The sequence below is a fragment of the Macrotis lagotis genome, chromosome X, assembly GCF_037893015.1.
Source record: "Macrotis lagotis isolate mMagLag1 chromosome X, bilby.v1.9.chrom.fasta, whole genome shotgun sequence".
Classification (NCBI taxonomy): domain Eukaryota; kingdom Metazoa; phylum Chordata; class Mammalia; order Peramelemorphia; family Peramelidae; genus Macrotis; species Macrotis lagotis.
This window is the reverse complement of record NC_133666.1, coordinates 25,973,313-25,993,277: the sequence shown is the minus strand read 5'-3', so window position 1 is coordinate 25,993,277 and position 19,965 is coordinate 25,973,313. Positions and strand designations below refer to the sequence as shown.

The 19,965-nt window shown below is 43.4% G+C and overlaps 1 protein-coding gene across 9 annotated transcripts in view; it reads left to right on the top strand.

Moving 5' to 3' along the window:
• The window catches only part of ENOX2 (ecto-NOX disulfide-thiol exchanger 2), a 325,754-nt gene that overhangs the window by 273,027 nt on the left and 32,762 nt on the right, over positions 1-19,965 (top strand). For all 9 annotated transcript variants that reach the window (XM_074208135.1, XM_074208139.1, XM_074208137.1 and 6 more), the window contains 4 exons: positions 150-356; positions 2,811-3,044; positions 9,637-9,849; positions 12,458-12,564. In XM_074208135.1, coding sequence (XP_074064236.1) covers positions 150-356; positions 2,811-3,044; positions 9,637-9,849; positions 12,458-12,564 — 761 coding nt within the window. The remainder of the gene's footprint in view (positions 1-149; positions 357-2,810; positions 3,045-9,636; positions 9,850-12,457; positions 12,565-19,965) is intronic.

Genomic DNA, 19,965 nt, shown 5'->3' with positions numbered 1-19,965 from the left:
TTAATTCGGAGATTCTGTGAATCCACACTGTGAGTCACAGTGGGGAGCCAGTCCTTGGAAGCTCCTTGGTGGGGCAGGGGAGAGAGATGGGGCAGTGGGCTGCCCTGAGCATCCCTTTTCATTCCAACCATTTTCTCTTTTCTTTTTAGATCTTCCACCACCTGCAACTCGGGAAAGACCCCCAGGATGCAAAACAATCTTTGTAGGAGGTCTACCAGAGAATGGAACGGAACAGATTATTGTGGAAGTATTTGAACAATGTGGGGAAATCATTGCTATCCGAAAAAGCAAGAAAAATTTCTGCCACATTCGGTTTACTGAGGAGTTCATGGTAGACAAAGCCCTCTACCTCTCTGGTATGTGTCTGTGGCCCAGTGATTGTAGTTACTAGTCAGAGTATGGAGAAGCACAGTGGGGGGCATCTCTCTGGCTGCTTCAGGGATGTTTTAGGAAGTTTTCTCACATCTACAGGGATTCTTTTCAGCTTGTTGACCTGGTCAGCCTGTTTCCTTATGCTTGTATGATTTTCATCCACCACTCCCTAACACTATTAACATCTGGAAGATTCACTTTGCAGGCAACTTGCTAGAATAGAAATGGCACTGAATTTGGAATCAGAAGGGCTTGAATTGAGATAGCAGCTGCACCACTTGCTAGCTGTAGATCTTGGGCAAATCCATTTCCCTCCCTGGGCTTCATATTTTTCTCCCATAAAATGAGGGGGTGGACTAGATCTAGACCCCTGAGATTCCTCCATCTTTAGAATGCTGTTAATCCTTCTTGAGGTCTCAGTTTGTTCCTAAACCAAAGGGAGTCAACAGGATTTGTACCAACTGTGAGAGAATTCTGTGCCACTGTTAGACTGAGGAGGCTGAATACTGTCCAGCCTAAAATAGGGCCCCCCCATGCCTGAATCTGGTGCTTCAATGGGCAGAGGCCAGAAGGATGGTCACTTCCTGAGCTCTGGACACCCGTCCCGAGGTCAGCGGCTTTGGGACACCATCTCCCACTGCTGGCTCACCTTGAGCTCAGAGCTCCCCAAAGCCCCCAGATCTTTTGCACATGGCCTGCCTGGGCATCCTCACCATACCATAACTAGGTGTATTGTCGTTGTCATTGTTGTTTTGAACTTTGCATTTATTCATATTCAATATCATCATCTAGGATTCACCCGTAGCAACCCACAAGGGCGCAGTGGTGATGGGTAACTAGTTCACTCTTGTTAGCTGGATGATTCCCATTTTTCATGTAAGGAAATGAAAATTCAGAGTAAATAATAGTGACCAAGCTTGGAAGTGGCAGAGCTAGTGGTTTAGGAATCAATTTTCTGACCCCAGATCCATACCAAGATATGAGACTATTATTATGCCCATTTTACAGATAAAGCAACTCAAACTCAGAGCAGCTAGTTACCTGAGGCCACAGAGCTAATACAAGGTCAGAGACAGGATCCAACTCCATGTTTTCCCTTGCTGTTTCTGATACACCAGGTGCCTCTCTGTTCAATATTATAGAATGAGAATGCTCTCAGAAAATTGAAGGAGGACAAAATCAGGGGTGTGAGCATCCCCTAGACAACAGGTCTTTAAAACTAAGCAGAGGTGACAGTCTCACTGTACCAAAGTACCTGTTACAAAGTTCCTGATCAGGACACATCTGGAATGTAGTCTGCTTTCAGGGGGCAGGGTGGTAATCAAATTTCAGGAAGGACAGGGAGCATTTATAAGAAAGTGAAGAGGAAAATACCTTTGAAATCATGCCATCCAAAGACCCATCGAAGGGACTTGGAATGGGATGTTTGGCCTGGCAAAGAGAAGACTCCAGGGGGACATGCCAGCTACCTCCTAGCATTTGAAGCATGGAGAGAAGATACCAAGAAGCAAAAGGGGCAGCGATGTGGTACAGTGAATAGAGCACCAACCTGGAGTCAGGAAGACCTGAGTTCAAATCTTGCCTCAGACACTTAATAAGTACCTAGTTGTGTGACCTTAGGCAAGTCACTTAACCCCATTGCCTTGCAAAAACCAACCAAAAAAACCTCCCCAAGGGAAATGGGCTGCCCTGAGAAATTGGGAGTTGTCCCTCCCCAGAGGGCCTCAAAAACAGACTTGATGCCCACCTACTGGGGATGTTGTGCCAGAGATAGCTGTCCACATATGAAGTGAACTTGCCTGTCCCTGTGAGCCCTTCATGCTAAGAGTTTCTGTGACCATCAGCCTTCCTGCTAAGAGCCAGTGGTGCTTTTTTAATCCAGTAGCCCTAGGATTTTATTGTCATTTGTCTTGGGAAGCCCCCTTAGCAAGTTAGTAAAAGGCAGCATGATGTAGTGAAATTAATCTAGGACTTGTAATCAGTCCTGGCTTTGAATGCTGAGTCTGCCATCAGTTAGTCCCTTGATCTTGGAATCAGGCCTCTGAGACTCAGTTTCCTCATCTTTAAAATGAGGGTGATGGGGCGGCTAAGTGACACAGTGGATAGAGCACTGGCCCTGGAGTCAGGAGTACCTGAGTTCAAATCCAGCCTCAGACTCTTAATAGTTGTGTGACCTTGGGCAAGCCACTTAAACCCATTGCCTGACCAAAAAAAAAAAAATTAAATAAATAAATAAATGAAATGGGGCTCATGTTGTTCATACTCCCATGCTTTACAGACTCCAAAGCCCTGAAGAACCCAGTTCCTTTTTGTGTTTGCGGTTGCTCTTAACTTTCTGAAACTTCCCCAATTCTATAGATCCTTTTGGGTCAGTCCCAGTTCTGTACTAAGTTGCTTCCTGTCCCCTCCCTTCTTTCCATCCTGGCTCTGGCCATCAGGGTACCGCATTCGCTTGGGCTCAAGCACTGACAAGAAGGATACTGGCCGCCTCCACGTGGATTTTGCCCAGGCCCGGGATGACTTGTATGAATGGGAATGCAAGCAGCGCATGCTGGCCCGTGAGGAGCGCCACCGCCGCCGCATGGAAGAGGAGCGCTTCCGGCCTACATCTCCCCCTCCTGTTGTTCATTATTCAGACCATGAATGCAGCATCGTGGCTGAGAAGCTGAAAGGTAAAGGTCTTCCTAGGTGTGGGCATTTCCCTTTTCATTTTTTTTTTGTCTTTTTTTTTGCCCTTCGTTTTCTTTTATTTAATATTTATTCTCATTTTGTACAAATAATGTTTTTTTACATTAATAAAATATTCTTGTTAAAGAGTAAATGAAGTACCCCCACCCCTCCATAAATATAGACTTGCTTGAGCGATAAAGTAAAGGGGAGAGAAAAAAATTAAAATTAAAAAAATAATAGTAATAATTGTAGGTATGACCAGGTGGCTCAATGGACAGAACACCAGCCCTGGAGCCATGAACACCCAAGCCCACATCTGGCCCCGTACACCCAACAATCACCCAGCTGTGTGACATGCAAGCCACCAGAACCCCACTGCACTGCAAAAACCAAAAAAAGGGGGGAAAAGACCCAAAATAAAATAAAATAGTAATAATAGTAGGGGTGGCTGGGTGGCGGACCGAGCATTAGCCCTTTAGCCTGGAGCACCCGGGTCCAAATCCGGCCTCAGACACCCAACAATCACCCTGCTATGTGGCCCCAGGCAGGCCACCCAGCCCCATTTGCCCTGCACACACCCCCAAAATAATAATAATAAAAATGTGCTTCAGTCTTTGTTCTAACACCAACAACTCTGTCATGGGTAGATCACATTCTTTATGATAAGTCCATGGCAAAAGTTACTTCCATATTTTTCCACCGTTGCCATTGCTGATCGCAGCTCCCTCCTTTCATATTTCTCCACTACCATGGACTGTATTTTCTCTCTCCTTTCACTCTGACACTGCTGTAGGGTAGCTGAGTGACGCAGCAGACAGATCCGCAGCTCTGGGGCCATGAGGCCCCGAGCCCCCATACCACCCCTTAAGCCCAGCATCAACCTGGCCCTATGGTCCCGGACAGGCCATCCAATCCCAGCCCCTTGCAAGAAGTAAAAAAGAAAATGTGTTATATTTGACTACTCTCCCCCCATGGTCCATCCTCTCCTCCATCACTCACATCCCCCCTTCCCCCTGTTCCCCCCTTCTTACTCCAGATGCCTATACCCCATTGAGTATATAAGCTGTTTCTTCTCCTAGCCACCTCTGATGAGAGCGAAGATTCCTCATTCCCCCTTGCCTCCCCCCTTCCATATCATTGCAAAAGCTCATTGTAATAAAGAAAATTCTTATTATATGAAATATATTGGCCTATTCCCCCTCTCCTTTTTCTTTCTCCCATTACATTTCCCTTTTTTCTATTGACTCCATTTTTACTCCATATTTTATCTTCGAATTCAGCTTTCTCCTGTGCTTCAACTATAAAAGCTCCTTCTACCTGCTCTATTAACTGAGAAGGTTCATATGAGTATTATCAGTGTCATTTTTCTATGCAGGAATACATGCAGTTCATCATCATTAAGTCCCTCATATTTTCCCCTTCTCCAATCTCTATGCTTCACCCAAGTCCTGTATCTGAAGATCAAACCTGTTCAGCTCTGGCCATTCCAACAGGAACATTTGAAATTCCCCTGGTTCATTGAAAGTCCATCTTTTTCCCTGGAAGAGGACATTCAGCCTTGCTGGGTAGTTCATTCTTGGCTGCATTCTAAGCTCTTTTGCCTTCCAGTATATTATATTCCAAGCCCTACGAGCTTCCAATGTAGTTGCTGGTAAGTCCTGTGTGATCCTGACTGCAGCTCCATGATCTTTGAACTGTGTCCTTCTGGCTGCTTGTCATATTTTCTCTTTGACTTGGGAGTTCTGGAACTTGGCTATAATATTCCCAGGGGTTGGTTTTTTGGGATCTCTTTCTCGGGGTGATCAGTGGATTCTCTCCATTTCTATTTTGCCCTCTGCTTCTAGAATATCAGGGCAATTTTCCTGTAGTAATTCTTTGAAAATGATGTCAAGGTTCTTTTCCTGATCATGACTTTGAGGTATTCCAATGATTTTTAAATTATCTTTCCTAAGTCTGTTTTCCATATCAGTTGTTTTTTTTTTCAATGAGATATTTCACATTTTCTTCTAATTTTTCATTTTTTTGCTTTTGAAATATTGATTCCTGATTTCTGGTAAATTCATCAATCTCCCTGAATTCTATTCTTTGTCTGAAGGATTTGTTCTCCTCAGAGAGTTTTCTTATCTCTTTTTCCATCTGGCCCATTTTGCTTTTTAAAGCATTCTTCTCCTCAATAACTTTTTGAACTGTTTTATCCATTTGACCCAAGCTGGTTTTTAGCATGCTATTTTCTTCAGCATTTTTTTGTATTTCCTTGACTAGGCTGCTGACTTCATTTTCATGTTTTTCCTGCTTCTCTATCATTTCTTTTCCCAGTTTTTCTTCTAACTCCCTTATTTGATTTTCAAAGTCTTTTTTGAGCTCTGTCATAGCCTGAGCCCAATTTCTGTTTTTCTTGGAGACTTTAGATGCAGGAGCTTGTGCTTCCTCATCTTCAGACTGAGTATTTGGATCCTTCTTGGGCTCATATGCAAAATATTTCTCAATGGTGTTCCTCTGTTTTCTCTGCTTGCTCATTTTCCCAGCCTGAGCCTGGTTTTGGGGTGCTTCCTGAGCTTTAGGGATACTCCCTCAAGTGTCTCAGTGTGTGAGGCTCTGTCCTCCCTCCTGCTGTGAATGACCATATGCGCCCCCCTCTGCCACAGGGCTGAAGTGGGGGGGGGGGCCTGCTGTTCTATGGGGAGGGGGCCTAGACTGTGATCAGGATCTGAATGTGTTCAGAGCCCCAGAGTCCTGTCCCAGGGACAGAGCTCCGCAGTCTCTCTCTCCACTCCCCTCCCTAGGTTCAATGAGCTCATGCCCTGGGGGCTCCTGCTTACTGGCTCTGCCTGCTTCTGTTCCTGGATCTGGGCTGTGGTGGCTATGCTGCTAGCTGTGTGCCCTGAGGGTAGGCTCCATGTGCTTTGCTCTGGCAGAGGTCCCCCCACTCCGCTGTTCCCCCAATATGTGCCCATTGCTCCCTGAGGCGTAGCTCAGGAAAATCCCCACTGCTGTGCGCTGCAGCTCCCAGCACCCTGGGACTGCCTCCAGGAGGCTGAAGTTCTTTCCCTCTGGCGGGCCACCCCTCTGGCAGGCCACCCCTCCAACCCCGGGGAGCAGAGCCTTTCTGCTGTTTTCCAGGTTACCTTGAGTAGGAGAACTGCCTCATTGGGTCCCTCTGTGGGTTTTGTCTTTTGAAAATTTAGAGTCCTTAGCTTATGAGTTTTATGAGAGAGCACCTAAGACAAGATCCTTTCTTGTCGCCATCTTGGCTCCGCCTCCCCATTTCCCTTTTTAGTAAAAAGTTTGACCTTAAAGATACCCAATCTCACTTGCTTTTCTCTGACAGAATCACTTTCCTTCTGGCTCACACATCTGCAGTGGCTCCCTATTTTTTTCTGAGTTGCATTCAGGCTTCTCTGACTGTCATTGAAGGCCCTCTACAACCTGGAACCCGCCTGCCTTTTCATTTCAATATGAGTTAAATAAAATGGATCACTTTGTTAACAATGTTATATATGATGAAGATGATAATGAGATTTGATTTTTGTGTGCGCTTTCTTTCCCCCAAGCATACTCTGGACCCTCTCGCATTGTTCTTTTCCAATTACTGGAATGGTAGCCCCCACCACCACCACTCTCTTTGCCTCATCAAGCCTTACTTCATCTCTTATTTTACAATAACTTTGTTCTAGAAGGATCACCTGGTGTAATCTGGGCTCAAGCCCTGCTTCAGACACATCCAGCTGGTGTGACCCTTGGCAAGTCACTTAACTCTTTAGTGTTCTGGGCAGATCCTGAGGAATAGAGATTATGGAGAAAGTGCTGAGCTGTCTTAGTAATGGCAATGTCCTCTTGACATCCCAGGTTTGATTCCTGACCCTTAAAACACAACTCTGAAAGCCTTCCCTGATCCCTTCCAGTGGTTTCTGTTTTTTTCTTCTTTGTGAAGTAATTGGAGTGAAGTAACTTGCCAGGGTCACATAGCTAGTAAGTGCAGTCACATTTGAATACAGGTCCTTTTAACGTGTGCATTTTCCACTGGACCTCCTAGTTACCCTTATCCTTTCTCCAGCCTACCACTTATTGGGTGTGTGACCTTGGACAAATCAATCGCTTTAATCTCCAGTCTCCTGTTCTGTAAATTATGGCTTGACTAGTAGGTCTTAAAAGCTCCATCCCAGGTCTGTAGCCTATAATTGACTTAGTTCTGGTAGCCCTTTGTTTATGCCCTCTCTGATAAACCTAGAGCTAACATGTATATAACCCCTACTGTGTGCTAGACACCATACTAACATGATCTCAATGGATTGTCACAACAACCCTGGGAGGTAGATGCTACTATTATCCCCATTTTACAGATGAAGAAACTGAGGCAAGCAGAAGTAAGTGACTTGCCCTATGTCATTCAGCTAATATGTGTCTGAGACCAAATCTGAATTCAGGTCCTCTTGACACTAGGCCTGGAACTCTATGCACTATGCCACCTGCCACCTAGCTGCCTACTTGTCATGTACTATTTTATGCACATATTTCTAGGTCTCCATCTATATACACACATATTTTACACACACACACACACACACACACATATATATATATATATATATGTATATATATATATATATATACATATATATATATATATATATATATATATATTTGACTCTGTGTATACAGGGCAATTAGGTGGTACTGCAGTGGGCCTGGAGTCAGAAAGACTCCTTAGTTCAAATCTGGCTTCAGATACTTATTTGGTTGAGTGACCCTCGGCAAGTCACTTCACCCTGTATCACTCAGTTTCCTCATCTACAAAATAAGCTGGAGAAGAAAATAGCAAACCACTCTAGTATCTATGCTGAGAAAACCCCAAAAAGGGTCACAGATACTACTGAAGATGCATGAACAACAAAAATATGTGTGCATTCTATTTCTTTACTAGACTGTAAGGTCCCATAGGGCAGGGACCCTATCTTGTCCAAATTTTATTTCTCTTCCAACACAAGCCCACTGTACTCTGCACATAGTTGACACCAAAGGAATGTTTCTTGGATGCTTTTCTAACATAAATAAGCTCCTTGTCCCTCCCCAAGGAACTGTCCCATCCCATTCTAGAGACGTATGACTCATTTTATCCATAATAGATTACAGTTTTTAACTTGAAAAGCAGCAATGGTACAGGAAAAGCAGCACTGGATGTGGAATTAGGTCTGGGTTCAAACCTCAGCTCTGCCCTTGATGATCTGTGTGGTGAACTCTCTTTCTCTCAACCTTAGTGTCTTCACTAAGTGAAGATGTTAGGTCAAGTGAGCTCCAGATCTGCTCCCCTCTCTACTCCGCTTGCTCATGCCCTTCATTGCCTCCAAGGGATAGTGTTCTTCCATATCAAGGGTGGCCCTCATGGAAGAGAAATAGCTGGTTTCATACCACCCCCCTTTAGTGAATTTGAACTGTAGCCCATGACCTTCTATTATGGCTCCTCTTTCCCAAGGCCTTCTTTGTTTCCTCCACAGCTTGACCTCACACTAGCAAGAAATAGGTCCACAAGAATGATTACCTCCTTTTTCAGAGCATGGTGACTATGGAGACTCCCAGAAGGTGCCAGCCTACCTTGACCTCCATATCCAAAGAGACATGACCTCCTCAGCATCATTGGAAAGAGTATAGGCCTTGTCCCTAAACTAGTTAGTCACTTGGACATCTTTGAGCCTTGGCTTTCTACCTCTCTGAAATAAGCATAGTAATAACACTTGTGCTATCTCCCTCTTAAGGTTAGAAGGAAGAAGCCTTAAAGCTCTAGAGAAATATGAGCTAATTCTTCTAGAACCTTCAAGTAGAAGCAGAGAATCGTACCATTTTAAATATAAAAAGAATCTATGTATTATAAGACCCTGTTTCTTAAGGCCCACCTCTGCTGGATGAAATCAAAATAAATGTTTTCATTTTCACATTTGAATGATTGCTGGAATCTGAATTTATGCAGGTCAAGCACTAAACTCAGTACCCGAGGATAGGCCCTTCACCAGAACCTTGGCCCGGCCACCAGCTGGTGCACCATTTTCTCTGCTGTGACAGCCCACTAAAACCATCTGCCAAGACCCATAGGGGTTGTAATCCACTTCAGGAGTTAGAGGGAGGTCAATGTCCACACTGAGAAAGGCTATATTGATGTTCATCAAGTCACAAGATTATAGGATATATACACTAGGAAATGTATGCATCTTGAGTGTTGGGAAAGATTTTGTCAAAAGAAAGAAAGCCAAGGCAAAATAGCCAGAGAACTGGTCTTTCGGCTAGGGAGACCCAGTTCTAGGTCCCTTCTGTGATAATATCACACAAGGGCTGACCTTTCATTGCTCAAGGTAACTAACTCTCAAAGTCTAAAGCCTGCCAAGGGGCACTGGTAGAGAGAGTTTTTTCATCTAGGACTTAGGACTAGTTCTCCTTCCAGCAGCACCCTTGTGAGGAGAAAGAGGAGAAGGTAGTGATCATGCTTTGAGAACCCCTGCTGAGTTCTCCTTAGTACTCATCCTAGAGGAGCCAGCATGTTGGGGGAATGGGTAGGTTGAGACCTGACCAGCTAGAATGATTCAACGGATTCTCCCTTTTCCTCAGATGATTCCAAATTCTCTGAAGCAGTGCAAACACTGCTAACCTGGATAGAGCGTGGCGAGGTAAATCGGCGAAGTGCCAACAACTTCTACTCAATGATCCAGTCAGCCAATAGCCACATCCGCCGCCTGGTCAATGAGAAAGCAGCTCATGAGAAGGGGATGGAAGAGGCCAAGGAGAAGTTCAAGCAGGCCCTGGCAGGGATTCTCGTCCAATGTGAGTCGTGCTCTGGGGGTGGACAAGGGAGCACTCCATCTCTCATCTCTCTGAGTTGGCACAGAAACAACGTGTGTGTTCAGAGATCGTGAGCCAACTCACTTAATTTCTTCCTGGTTGACTCATTCCATTAATTGCGCAAGACAGTTGAGTCAGTTAGTTACTCAAGTTAGCTACTCAGGTAATGATGGCAATTCCCTAAGTGTAAAAGCAAAATCATCTCCTGAATGGAGTCTCCATGGTGTATCCACATCAGTTCCTTGGGGGACCTGAGGACCAGGACAGTGCCCTCCCTATGCCATTTGTTTGCACTCTTATCCATACTTGAGGTCAGTTGACAGCCACCACAAGCCAAGGAGGAAAGTTATAAATTTGGTCACCAAGGGCAGCAGAAGGCATAAGCCTTTAAAGTCATTATTTTATTTTTATTTTTGGTTTTTGCAAAGCAATGGGGTTAAGTGACTGCCCAGGGTCACAAATTTGAACTCAGGTCCTCCTGACTGCAAGGTTGGTACTCTATCCACTGTCCCACCTAGCTTCCCCTAAAATCATCATCTTCTAACGGGCTTGCAGGGACTCCTTTATTGGCCCAAAAAATGACCTTAGACAAAGTGACTGATTGAGTGGAATGCACTTTCTTTTGATCCTGAGCTTCTTTCCCTCTGACCTTTGTGGAACACCACTGGGGAGGAAATGGTCTGTTCACTTACACAGAGAAAACCCAGCCCCAATGTATCACATGAGGCTTGTGCTCAGATCTATCATTTTTCAGAGATATTCGTGAGCCACTCAAGTCATTTGATGTCTCTACAAGTCATGGAAACCCCTGGGCTCTGTTAGGCCTTACTAGGCTGGAAAGCCTTGGAATGTAAAGCTAGTAATGGCCATCATATTTGTCAGGGTCAGCAGGGAGAAGACTGTCCACCAGACCTTCAGTCAGAACTTGTGAGGACCATTTCCTAAAACATAATGGGGTTGTCATCTCCTTGAGTGGAAGTAGTCCTCACACTAATAAAATCATGGTGAAATCATGGCTCTCTGAGGGGATGAAATATTTTTAACAGTTTTTGGATGGAGATAGAGATTTTCAGGGAGGGACCCTCCTAGAGGGGTGTTTTTTAAGCAGGCATGCTTCCCTTTGCCCACATACTATCAACATACCGCAGCAGGTGGCCTTCAACTCACAGTGGATTTTCTGTTGTCCGTTTTTAACCTGGGAGCAAATATGGGCATGGACTCCAGAAACCTCCAAGCCCCTGAAGGAAGCATTAAGAGAAAACACTTGATGTCCCCCTCAGTCAAGTCCCTGCCATGGACCTAACATCAAACATCCAGAGACAAAGAATGCAACAGTATCAGGATAAGTTGAGAAATAGAGACCTTTAGGGTAACCTACCATGGCCATTGGTTTACTTTTTGTGGACAGTGCAGTGACTCAGTATGAGCTATCCAATGGTTTGGCCCCATTTCCCCAGACACCCTTTAATGAATCCTACAAAGTATTCCCATGTGTCCTTCCTGACAAACTACTGATGGGGGCCTGGATTCAAATCCATCTGTTTGGGAAAGTGGAGGGGAGGGTGGAAAGGGAGAGGTGGGATTTGGGATATTATGCATTTAAAAACAGAAGCACCCAACTGTAACCAGGTTGCCAATTGGCCTGTGGAAGAGCTGTAGCCATGAAGGAAAGGAATCTCTCTCTCTCTCTCTCTCTCTCTCTCTCTCTCTCTCTCTCTCTCTCTCTCTCTCTCTCTTTCTTTCTTTCTTTCTCTCTCCCTTCCTTCTCTCTTCTCCACTCTCTCCCTTCCCATCTCCTCTTCTCTTTTTTATATCTCCTGTCCTCTCTTCTCTTCTTCTGCCTCTTTCATTTTATCTCATGGCTCACTACAGTAAAACTTCCTACTTTAAGTGAGAGAAAGAGAAAAGAGAGCTGACAAGACAACTTCCCCAAAAGCCCTGGGTTCTACTCCTGGCTTTTCCATCTTGGGCAACTCCCTTTTCCTATCTGGGGCTCAGTTTCTTCCCCTGAAGAAGTTTGCTTCAGTTCCCCAGATGTTTGTCAGGCTCCAGTGTTGATATTATTGCAGTTCTTGAGGTTGAACTGTTAGTTCTAAGGTCTGTTCCAGTTGAAAAGCCAACGAGCCCTTACCAGATGATCTTTCCAGCTCCCCATTCTGAAACTACTCTCTGCTGATCTAGTGTTCCCTCCCCCTCAAGCTGTCAGAAATCCCACCAAACCTTTCAAACTTTTCATATATTTTTCTCAGTCCTCCTGTGAGATAGGCCGTTTGAGAGCTACTCTCCCCATTTTGCAAATGAGGAAATGAGGCTCACTGAGGAAAAGGGATTCATCCAATGCCAGCATATATTCCACTCTGTCACCGTCACTTGTCAAGTTCCATTTCCTCCAGTAGGCTAGCCCCCTTTTCTAAGATCCTCTTTGCTGAGCATGGCCATGGCCTAGTCCAGTAAAGTAGAGGAAGGTAGCAAATGGGTCCACAAAACCATCAGCCTGATTCCCCCCTCTATTTTTCTCTCCTTTCCTCCTCACTGCTGCCCTCTCTGGATGACATTCTGACTCTGGGTGACTGCTCGTTTCACTGTACAGTCGAACAGATAGTGGCTGTCTACCATTCTGCTTCCAAACAGAAGGCCTGGGACCATTTCACCAAAGCCCAGCGTAAGAACATCACTGTGTGGTGTAAACAAGCTGAGGTTGGTACCTTTTTCTTCTATTTAGCCCCTACCCCAGGTACAGACTCTTTCCTTAACAGCTCATTGATTGGGATGTTAGCTGGGAGTGGAAAGATCACTTGATTTGGAATCAGAAAATCTGGGCCCCGTTCTGTCTCTGCCATTGACGAGCTGTGTGTGTAGCCTTGGGCAGGTCATTTTAATTTAGGAAAGACATTGATAAGACAGAGAGTCCCCAAAGAAGGACAACCACAATGATAGAAGGTCTCAAGCCCAGGTAATCTGAGGCAAGGTTAAAGAAACAGGGAAATGTTTAGCCTAGAGCAGAGAAGACTTCACCTTCAAGTGTTAGAAGGCCAAATGTGCAATAGAGATCAGACTTGTTTCCTTTGATCCCAAAGAGCAGAACAGAAACCAGTAGGGGTGGGAGGAGCTTGCAGAGATGCCAGTTTCAGCTTGATTTAATGGGAAGGGAGCCTCTGTCCTAAAAACAGATTGTCTCCAGATGCACTGGACACCCTCCCTCACCGGAAGACTTCAAGCAAAGGGATAGTTTGCATTAGATGGCCAGTGAGGCCATTTCCAGCTCTGCAACTCTGGGATTTCTCCTGTGAATATGGGGATGATACTGTTTTTCTTATTTATTTATTTATTTGTTTGTTTGTTTGTTTGTTTATTTTCCAATTACATGTAAAGATACTCTTCAACATTTATCCTTTTGCAAGTTTTTAAGTTTCACATTTTTCTACAGCCCTCCCCTCCCACCCCTCCCCATGGCAGCAAGCAGTCTGATATAGGTTGTACATATAAAATCACTTTTAACATATTTCTGGATTAGTCAGATTGTGAATGAAGAACTAGAGCTAAGTGGAGGGGGAGAGAGGAACATGAGCAAGAAAGGAAAAACATGAAAGGAGTTTTTAAAATGTGAACATAGTGTGCTTTGCTCTGTATCCAGAATCCATAGGTTTTTCTCTGGATATGGATGGAATTTTCTTTAACAGGTCTCTCAGGATTATCCTTGATCACTGAACTGCTGAGGGGAATTGCATCTTTCATAGTTGATTATCTCATAATGTTGCTGTTAGTGGAGAATTTCACTCCAAAGTTGGTTCCCTCCTCCTCCTACTAGGGTTTAATTCCATCCATGCGATGTGATTCTAATTCTTGATTCTGGGCCTGTAGCATTTCTCAGGCTTGTAGAAAGAACCACATCTGAGCATTCTTTTCCCAGTTTTGCCTCTCCCCCTATCTAGAACTTGATGGATGCTTCTTCTATATAGGTATGGTCCCTGACTTATTCAACAGGGTTTACTTGAAAGGCCACAAAGCTAAGAATTAGGAGCCCTCATTCGGGGTCCTGCCATGGTCATCTGCTATTGGCCATTACTATCTTGATGATGATGATGATGATGATGATGATGATGATGATGATGATGATGATGATGATGATGATAGCACACTATTCTCTAATACTTTATGATTTGTAAATTGTTTTCCTCACAGCGACTAAGATCAGCAGGGTGAGTGTCCTTAGCCCCCCTGTAAAGGGTAGAGTTCTTAGGCTTCAGAGATGGAAAGGACATGGCCAAGGTAAGGTAACACAGCTAGGAAGTATCTGGATCAAAATACTTAGACTCAAGTCTCCTGACTTCACATTCAACACTCTTCTAGACCATGTTGCATTCTATACAAGCCTTTCAGAGACCTCAGTTTCCCAACGTGTAAAGAGATTAATCCCTGCTCTTTTTTATATATCCTGTGCTTCTTATGAAAAATCCAAGGAAACGATATGCGTGAAAGGGCTTTTTTAAGTACATTATGCAAATGCAAGGTTGGCTTATTAAGTGCTTGCCTACATGTTCCCAGGCTCCTCTCCCAGTAACATGAATGAGAAGCACGTGTCCTCCTCTTTTCTTCTGCCAGCTGCTCTAGGAGAACATGCTGCTATAAGGCTTTTTTCCTTTAGTAGAGGTAAAGGAAGTGGCTAGTGCATTTCTAACCCATGGGACTCTAGTTTAAAACAACTTTGCAATTACACAAGTTGCAGCTGAAAAAAATCTGCTATCCAGATGTGGCATAATTGTGTAATTTCCCAGGAGATAATCCAGAAGCAGTTTTCAACAGAAGAATTACAAACTCTAAATGGTCATATGAAAACATACTCCAAATCACTAATAGTAAGAAAAAGGCAAATTAATCAACTCCTATAATTTCACCTCACACCCTCCAAATTGGCAAAGGTGACCAAAAACCAGAAATGGTCAGTGTAGGAGGGACTGCAGCAAGATAGGCACTCTAATACGCTGTTGTTCTAGCCCTCCTGGAAAGCAATTTGGTATTATGAAGGAAAGTAATTAACTAACTGTGCACACCCTTTGACCTAGTGAACCTACTGTTTGGGCATATCCCTTCAGTAAGTCAAAAACAAAGATTCAGTATGTGCCCAAGTGGTCATTACACGGCTTTTTTGTGATAGTGAACAGCTAGAACTAGAGTGCCCATCACTGAGTGGAAATGACTGAAAGAAACCTTTCTGTTATATGTGAATGTGATGGAATGTTGTTGTGCAGTGAGAAATGGGAAAGGTGGGCAATTCAGAGAAACAAAGTAAGACTAATAGAGAGGAAAATCAGCAGAACCAAACGAAGACTCCACACGTGAGTACAGTGTGTAAATGTAAAGCTAATTAACAGGAAGTTGAGCACTACATAAATGAAAAACTAGCAAAAGCCTTCAAGAAGAGACACTAAAACCTCTCTCTCTCTCTCTCTCTCTCTCTCTCTCTCTCTCTCTCTCTCTCTCTCTCTCTCTTTCTCTCTCGTCACAGAAGGGCAGATTGCCCTTTCCAAGGTATCTTGGAAAGAACTTGAGATTTGTAGTTAGGGGTCCTGGGTTCAGGTTTCCATACCTGCCACCTACTAGCTACAAGTCACTCCCCATCCTTCGGCTTTCTAACAATGCCGAGTGAGGATGACACTTGCCCTCAATCTATCATCTTATAGTAGTGAGACAAGTGTCCCCCATAACCCATCAAAGCCTAGGAATGAGAATATTGTGTTATTGTACAGAATGCCAAAGTCAACAGGCCACTGAAGACACAACTCAAGGTTTCTTGTGGGACTCCAAACAATTCGTCTATGAGATTCTAAGCCAGGGCTTGAGCTGAGCACTTCTCAGAACCACCCAGCTTGGTGACAGGGCCCTCCTTTGCAAAGTAAGGGGGCTAAAAAGAACATGGCCAGCTTGATAGGAGGGGGAGACCTGTTTCATGCAGAATTCATATAGGCCTTGGGTGGGTGGGGGGGTTCTTTCTGCCTCTTTAATGGGGAAAGCCCAAGGAAGCCTCTCCATGGCCCTCTGTGATCAGAGGAAGAAGTAAATGTCAAATTGACCTTGCTGAGCTTCAAGCTCTGATGGATAAATATCCCAGTGGGGAAAGGCCTGGGGAGCAAACAGTACCAATATCACTTGAATGTACCTGAAGCTAGAGAAGGGGAGCTTCCCTACCATTATTTAGACCTGTATTGTGAAGAGGGGTTAAAACCTATTATTCTTGGCCTTTGGAGATGGAAACAAGGAACAGAGAGTAAGTGGTCCAGAGAAACAGATTTGGTTAATGTGAAAAACCACTTGATCAAACTTCCAAAATGCATTGGATTACCTTGGGAAATTAGCTAGTTTCCTGTCACAAGAGGTCTTCAGGTGAAGTCTGCATAACCCTAGAATACAATGCAATCAACATTTTTTAATCATCTATTGGGTGCACGGCCATTTTATAGGTTTTTGGTTATCTAGGCAGGATGGGTCCAATGGACTATCAAAAAACTACAAGGAAGGATAATGATTTAAACATCAAAGAACAGGTGGTAGTAAGAGAAGATTGATATTAGCCCAAAAAACTAGCTAGGAAGCACTGAAAGCTCCAGCTAATCCCAAATTGGAATTTGTAGACAGGCAGAGCCAAAGCTTACAGATAACATGGAGCTGCTATTGATGTCTCCTCTTGATCTTGCAACCTCTAACTAGTTATGTCAGAAACGATCTTACCACACACCTCTTCCAACAAAGGCTTCCCTGACTCCTTTTCCTCCAGGTGAGGAAGAGCTCTCCTTCCTCCAATTTCTCCTCCTCTTTGACCTAGACCTCCTTTATTAATCCACTGCATGCATTTCTTCAGCATCCACTGCTCACTCTAGATAGACAGATAGATGGATAGATGGATGGATTGATTATGGATGTATGTATATACACACATATATATGTACACACACACACACACACACACACACACAGACACAAGGCTCTATGCTAGCTAAGTCCTGAGGCTACAAGGACAAAGACTGAGATGTAAGAGCTTTACCTTCTAATGGGGGAGGCAACAAGTACAGACATAATCATATGCTTAATAAATAAAAAAGAAAATAACTACATATTCTACCTTATAACCTGATTACTTATGTATATATTAACAAATTTGTGTTGTTATCATATTATTCCCCCCACCCTCACATTGCTTGCAAATTCTCCAGGTGCAAAGACTATGTCATTTTTCACCTATAGCCCCTAGCAAAGGTCATTGAATGGAGTGAGTACAAAACCCCAATAGGGAAAGGGGAATTGATGGAGATAGGGGAATAGTCACTGCCTCCCTGGGAGCCACTGACTTGAACAACATTCTTGCCATGATGCAGTGTATGGAAGATACTAATGGACCTACACCAAATGCATGTGAGGAAATGACCCCAGGTAGGAAGGAGAGATTACTGTTTGTTATACCCTACTTCCTGACTGGGGTTTTTTCTTTGTATGTGATGGTCTCCTGAAAGAGAAGAGAACCAGCCTGCTGGGGGCAGTGATTTTGAGAGGATTTGGTGGTTAGGACCTTGAGAGCATGTAATCCTAACTCCTTTTTCTACAGAGTAGGAAATTGAGACCCAGAGAAGGAAAGGGACTTGCCCAAGGACATACAAGTAATAAGTAATAGAACAAAAATTCAAACCTAGACTCTTTAATTGTCTTAGTTTGTGTGAGAAGTTCCCTAAAAAGATTAAGTTAGAGAGAGGTTAAGGGAAGCTGGCATCCAACACCTGCTCCTCCTCAAAGCCAAACTAAATAATCAAATAGACTTTTTTTGTTCTTGAGTCATTTAAAACTTGGCCCTTTGTCTGACTTGATAGGCCTCTATATTCTTCCATCCAAAATGAGCTCAAAAGCTAAATTTTCCTTGAAATAGGAAAACAGGAGCAACAGTCACTAGGCAGTCAGTATATCCAACAAGAACCTTCCAAAAGCAACTTAAGGGAAGATAGTAAAAGCTCCCCAGTACTGGAAGCATTTAAAGGGACATAGACATCCAACTTGTCAGGGAGAGTTTAACATGGATTTATGATTTTAATGAGTCCCCTAACAATTCTAAGATTCTCTAAATGTCTCTGTTAGGTCTTACACTATTGCTTGAGGTCAACCAAATCAACTATCTGAGCCAAAGTTTCAGTAGCTCCAGATACTTCTAAGATCAAATGAAGTCTAAAGTTTGTCATTTAAAACCCTTCACAAGACCCTCTGACCTACCCTTCTTTGCAGAGAGAGGACTGTGGTTCAATTTTTTTCAATGTGTTGACTACTTAAGCTATAATGTTTTTGTTATAAATTTTTTCAGTACAGTGCAAAAAAAAAAGGTCTTTCATAGTCTTGACCCAACCCATCTTTCCAGACTTGTTTCATAATACTTTTTGGATAGTCTACATTCCAGCCAATGGGAAACCTTATCCAATATTTCCCAGGTGTCAGTGCTCTTTCCCTACTCAAATTATTTGTCCCCGATAAAATGTAAGCTCCTAAGGACTTGTTTCAATTTTACCTTGGTATGCCCAGCACTTAGTACAGAAACTTGCTAATAATGGGCCATTGATAAGTGCTTGTTGAATAGAATTGAAATTGAAAATTTCTAGTTGCTTAAAAAAAATCTCTTTCAATTTATAGGCTCACATTTCCAAACTTCAGATGATTCTTTCAGCCAGACATTAAAGTTGTTCTGAGAGCCCAATTGTCGGAAACCTTTGCATTTATGCCACCTCTTGGCTTCCTGCCATTGGGAAACCTACTAACCCAATTTGAATCAACATGCTCAATAGGCCGCCAAGCCCTCCCTCAGGCCAGCACAGGACACAAGAGACAATGATTTATAATCAGAGTTTGTGGTTTGCCTTCTTGTAATAATGACATCTCAGGACTCTAATTTATGTAGATTAAAAAGTAGTTCCCTGGTCCCTACTACTTCTCTTCCCTTCCAACTCCCCTTGTTGTACTGCCAAGTTTCCTGTAAATGCAAAAAGTCACAGAAAGTGGAATTTAGTGGAATTTACTCATTTAGTAAAAGGTTAGCAACTTAGAATTTCTGATTTGGATTAATGTACAATGTGGAAACAATGTAAAGACTGACAAATTGCTTTCTGTGGGGGGTGGGGGAGGGAAGTAAGATTGGGAGGAAAATTATAAAACTCAAAATAAATAAAATCTTTAAGAGAATTTCTGGTAACCTTGTTCCTTCCTGTCATAAAATACAAGCAAGATGAATTCAGGTCTGTATGTATTTTTGTGCAGCTCTAGTTAGCCTAATTACTGTACAGTAATTCAATTTACCTGTCTTATGATTAATCAGAAATGTCAGATGATACAAAGGTTCAAATCCCCATCAAGAGGAAGGGTTTCCAGCATGCTGGATGCACCCACTATGGAAAATTTACAGGAGGACAGGAATGAGAGTTACATGGGATAAAAGCACATGGATGGACTGTGCCCTTGTACTCTGAGAGGGAGTTCCTACACCCGTACGATAACCAATCCATCCAAGTGTAGACATAGACAGCTTTTGAGACTTCACTGGCCACTTAGAGAGGAAAAAGACTGTGGACTTGCAGGCTATAAACTTGGTTCTGGTATAGCAGTTATATCCAAGTAAAGCTCTGTAACCTTGGGCAAGCCTTTTGCCCTCTCTGAATCACATTTTCCTCGTCTATAAAGTTGGGATAATGCTACTTCATAAGCCAGTTGGGAGAAAAGCGATCCATCCTATAGAAGTGGCAGCTCTTATTCCTGTGTCTGTAGATGATTGCTACATTCACCCATGCTATCTGACACAGACCCCAAGAATCAGGAAGGGTTTGCTGAGCAAATTAAAACGTAGTAAACTCAAAAAAGTATCCAACTCCTCAGAGCTCTCTTCCCAACTTTGCCAAAGTCACAGATGGTATTTGAGCCAAATCAGAAGCCACTATTGAGATGTCTTCTTTGAAGTAGCCTTGCAGGGAGCTTTTGACCTTTGGGAAATCTAAAGGCCTGCAGTGTTCTCTGGGAAAGTTCCTTAAGGAATGAAGAACTTACTTGTACCCTTCAGGATAAAGTTCTTGAATTATGAGC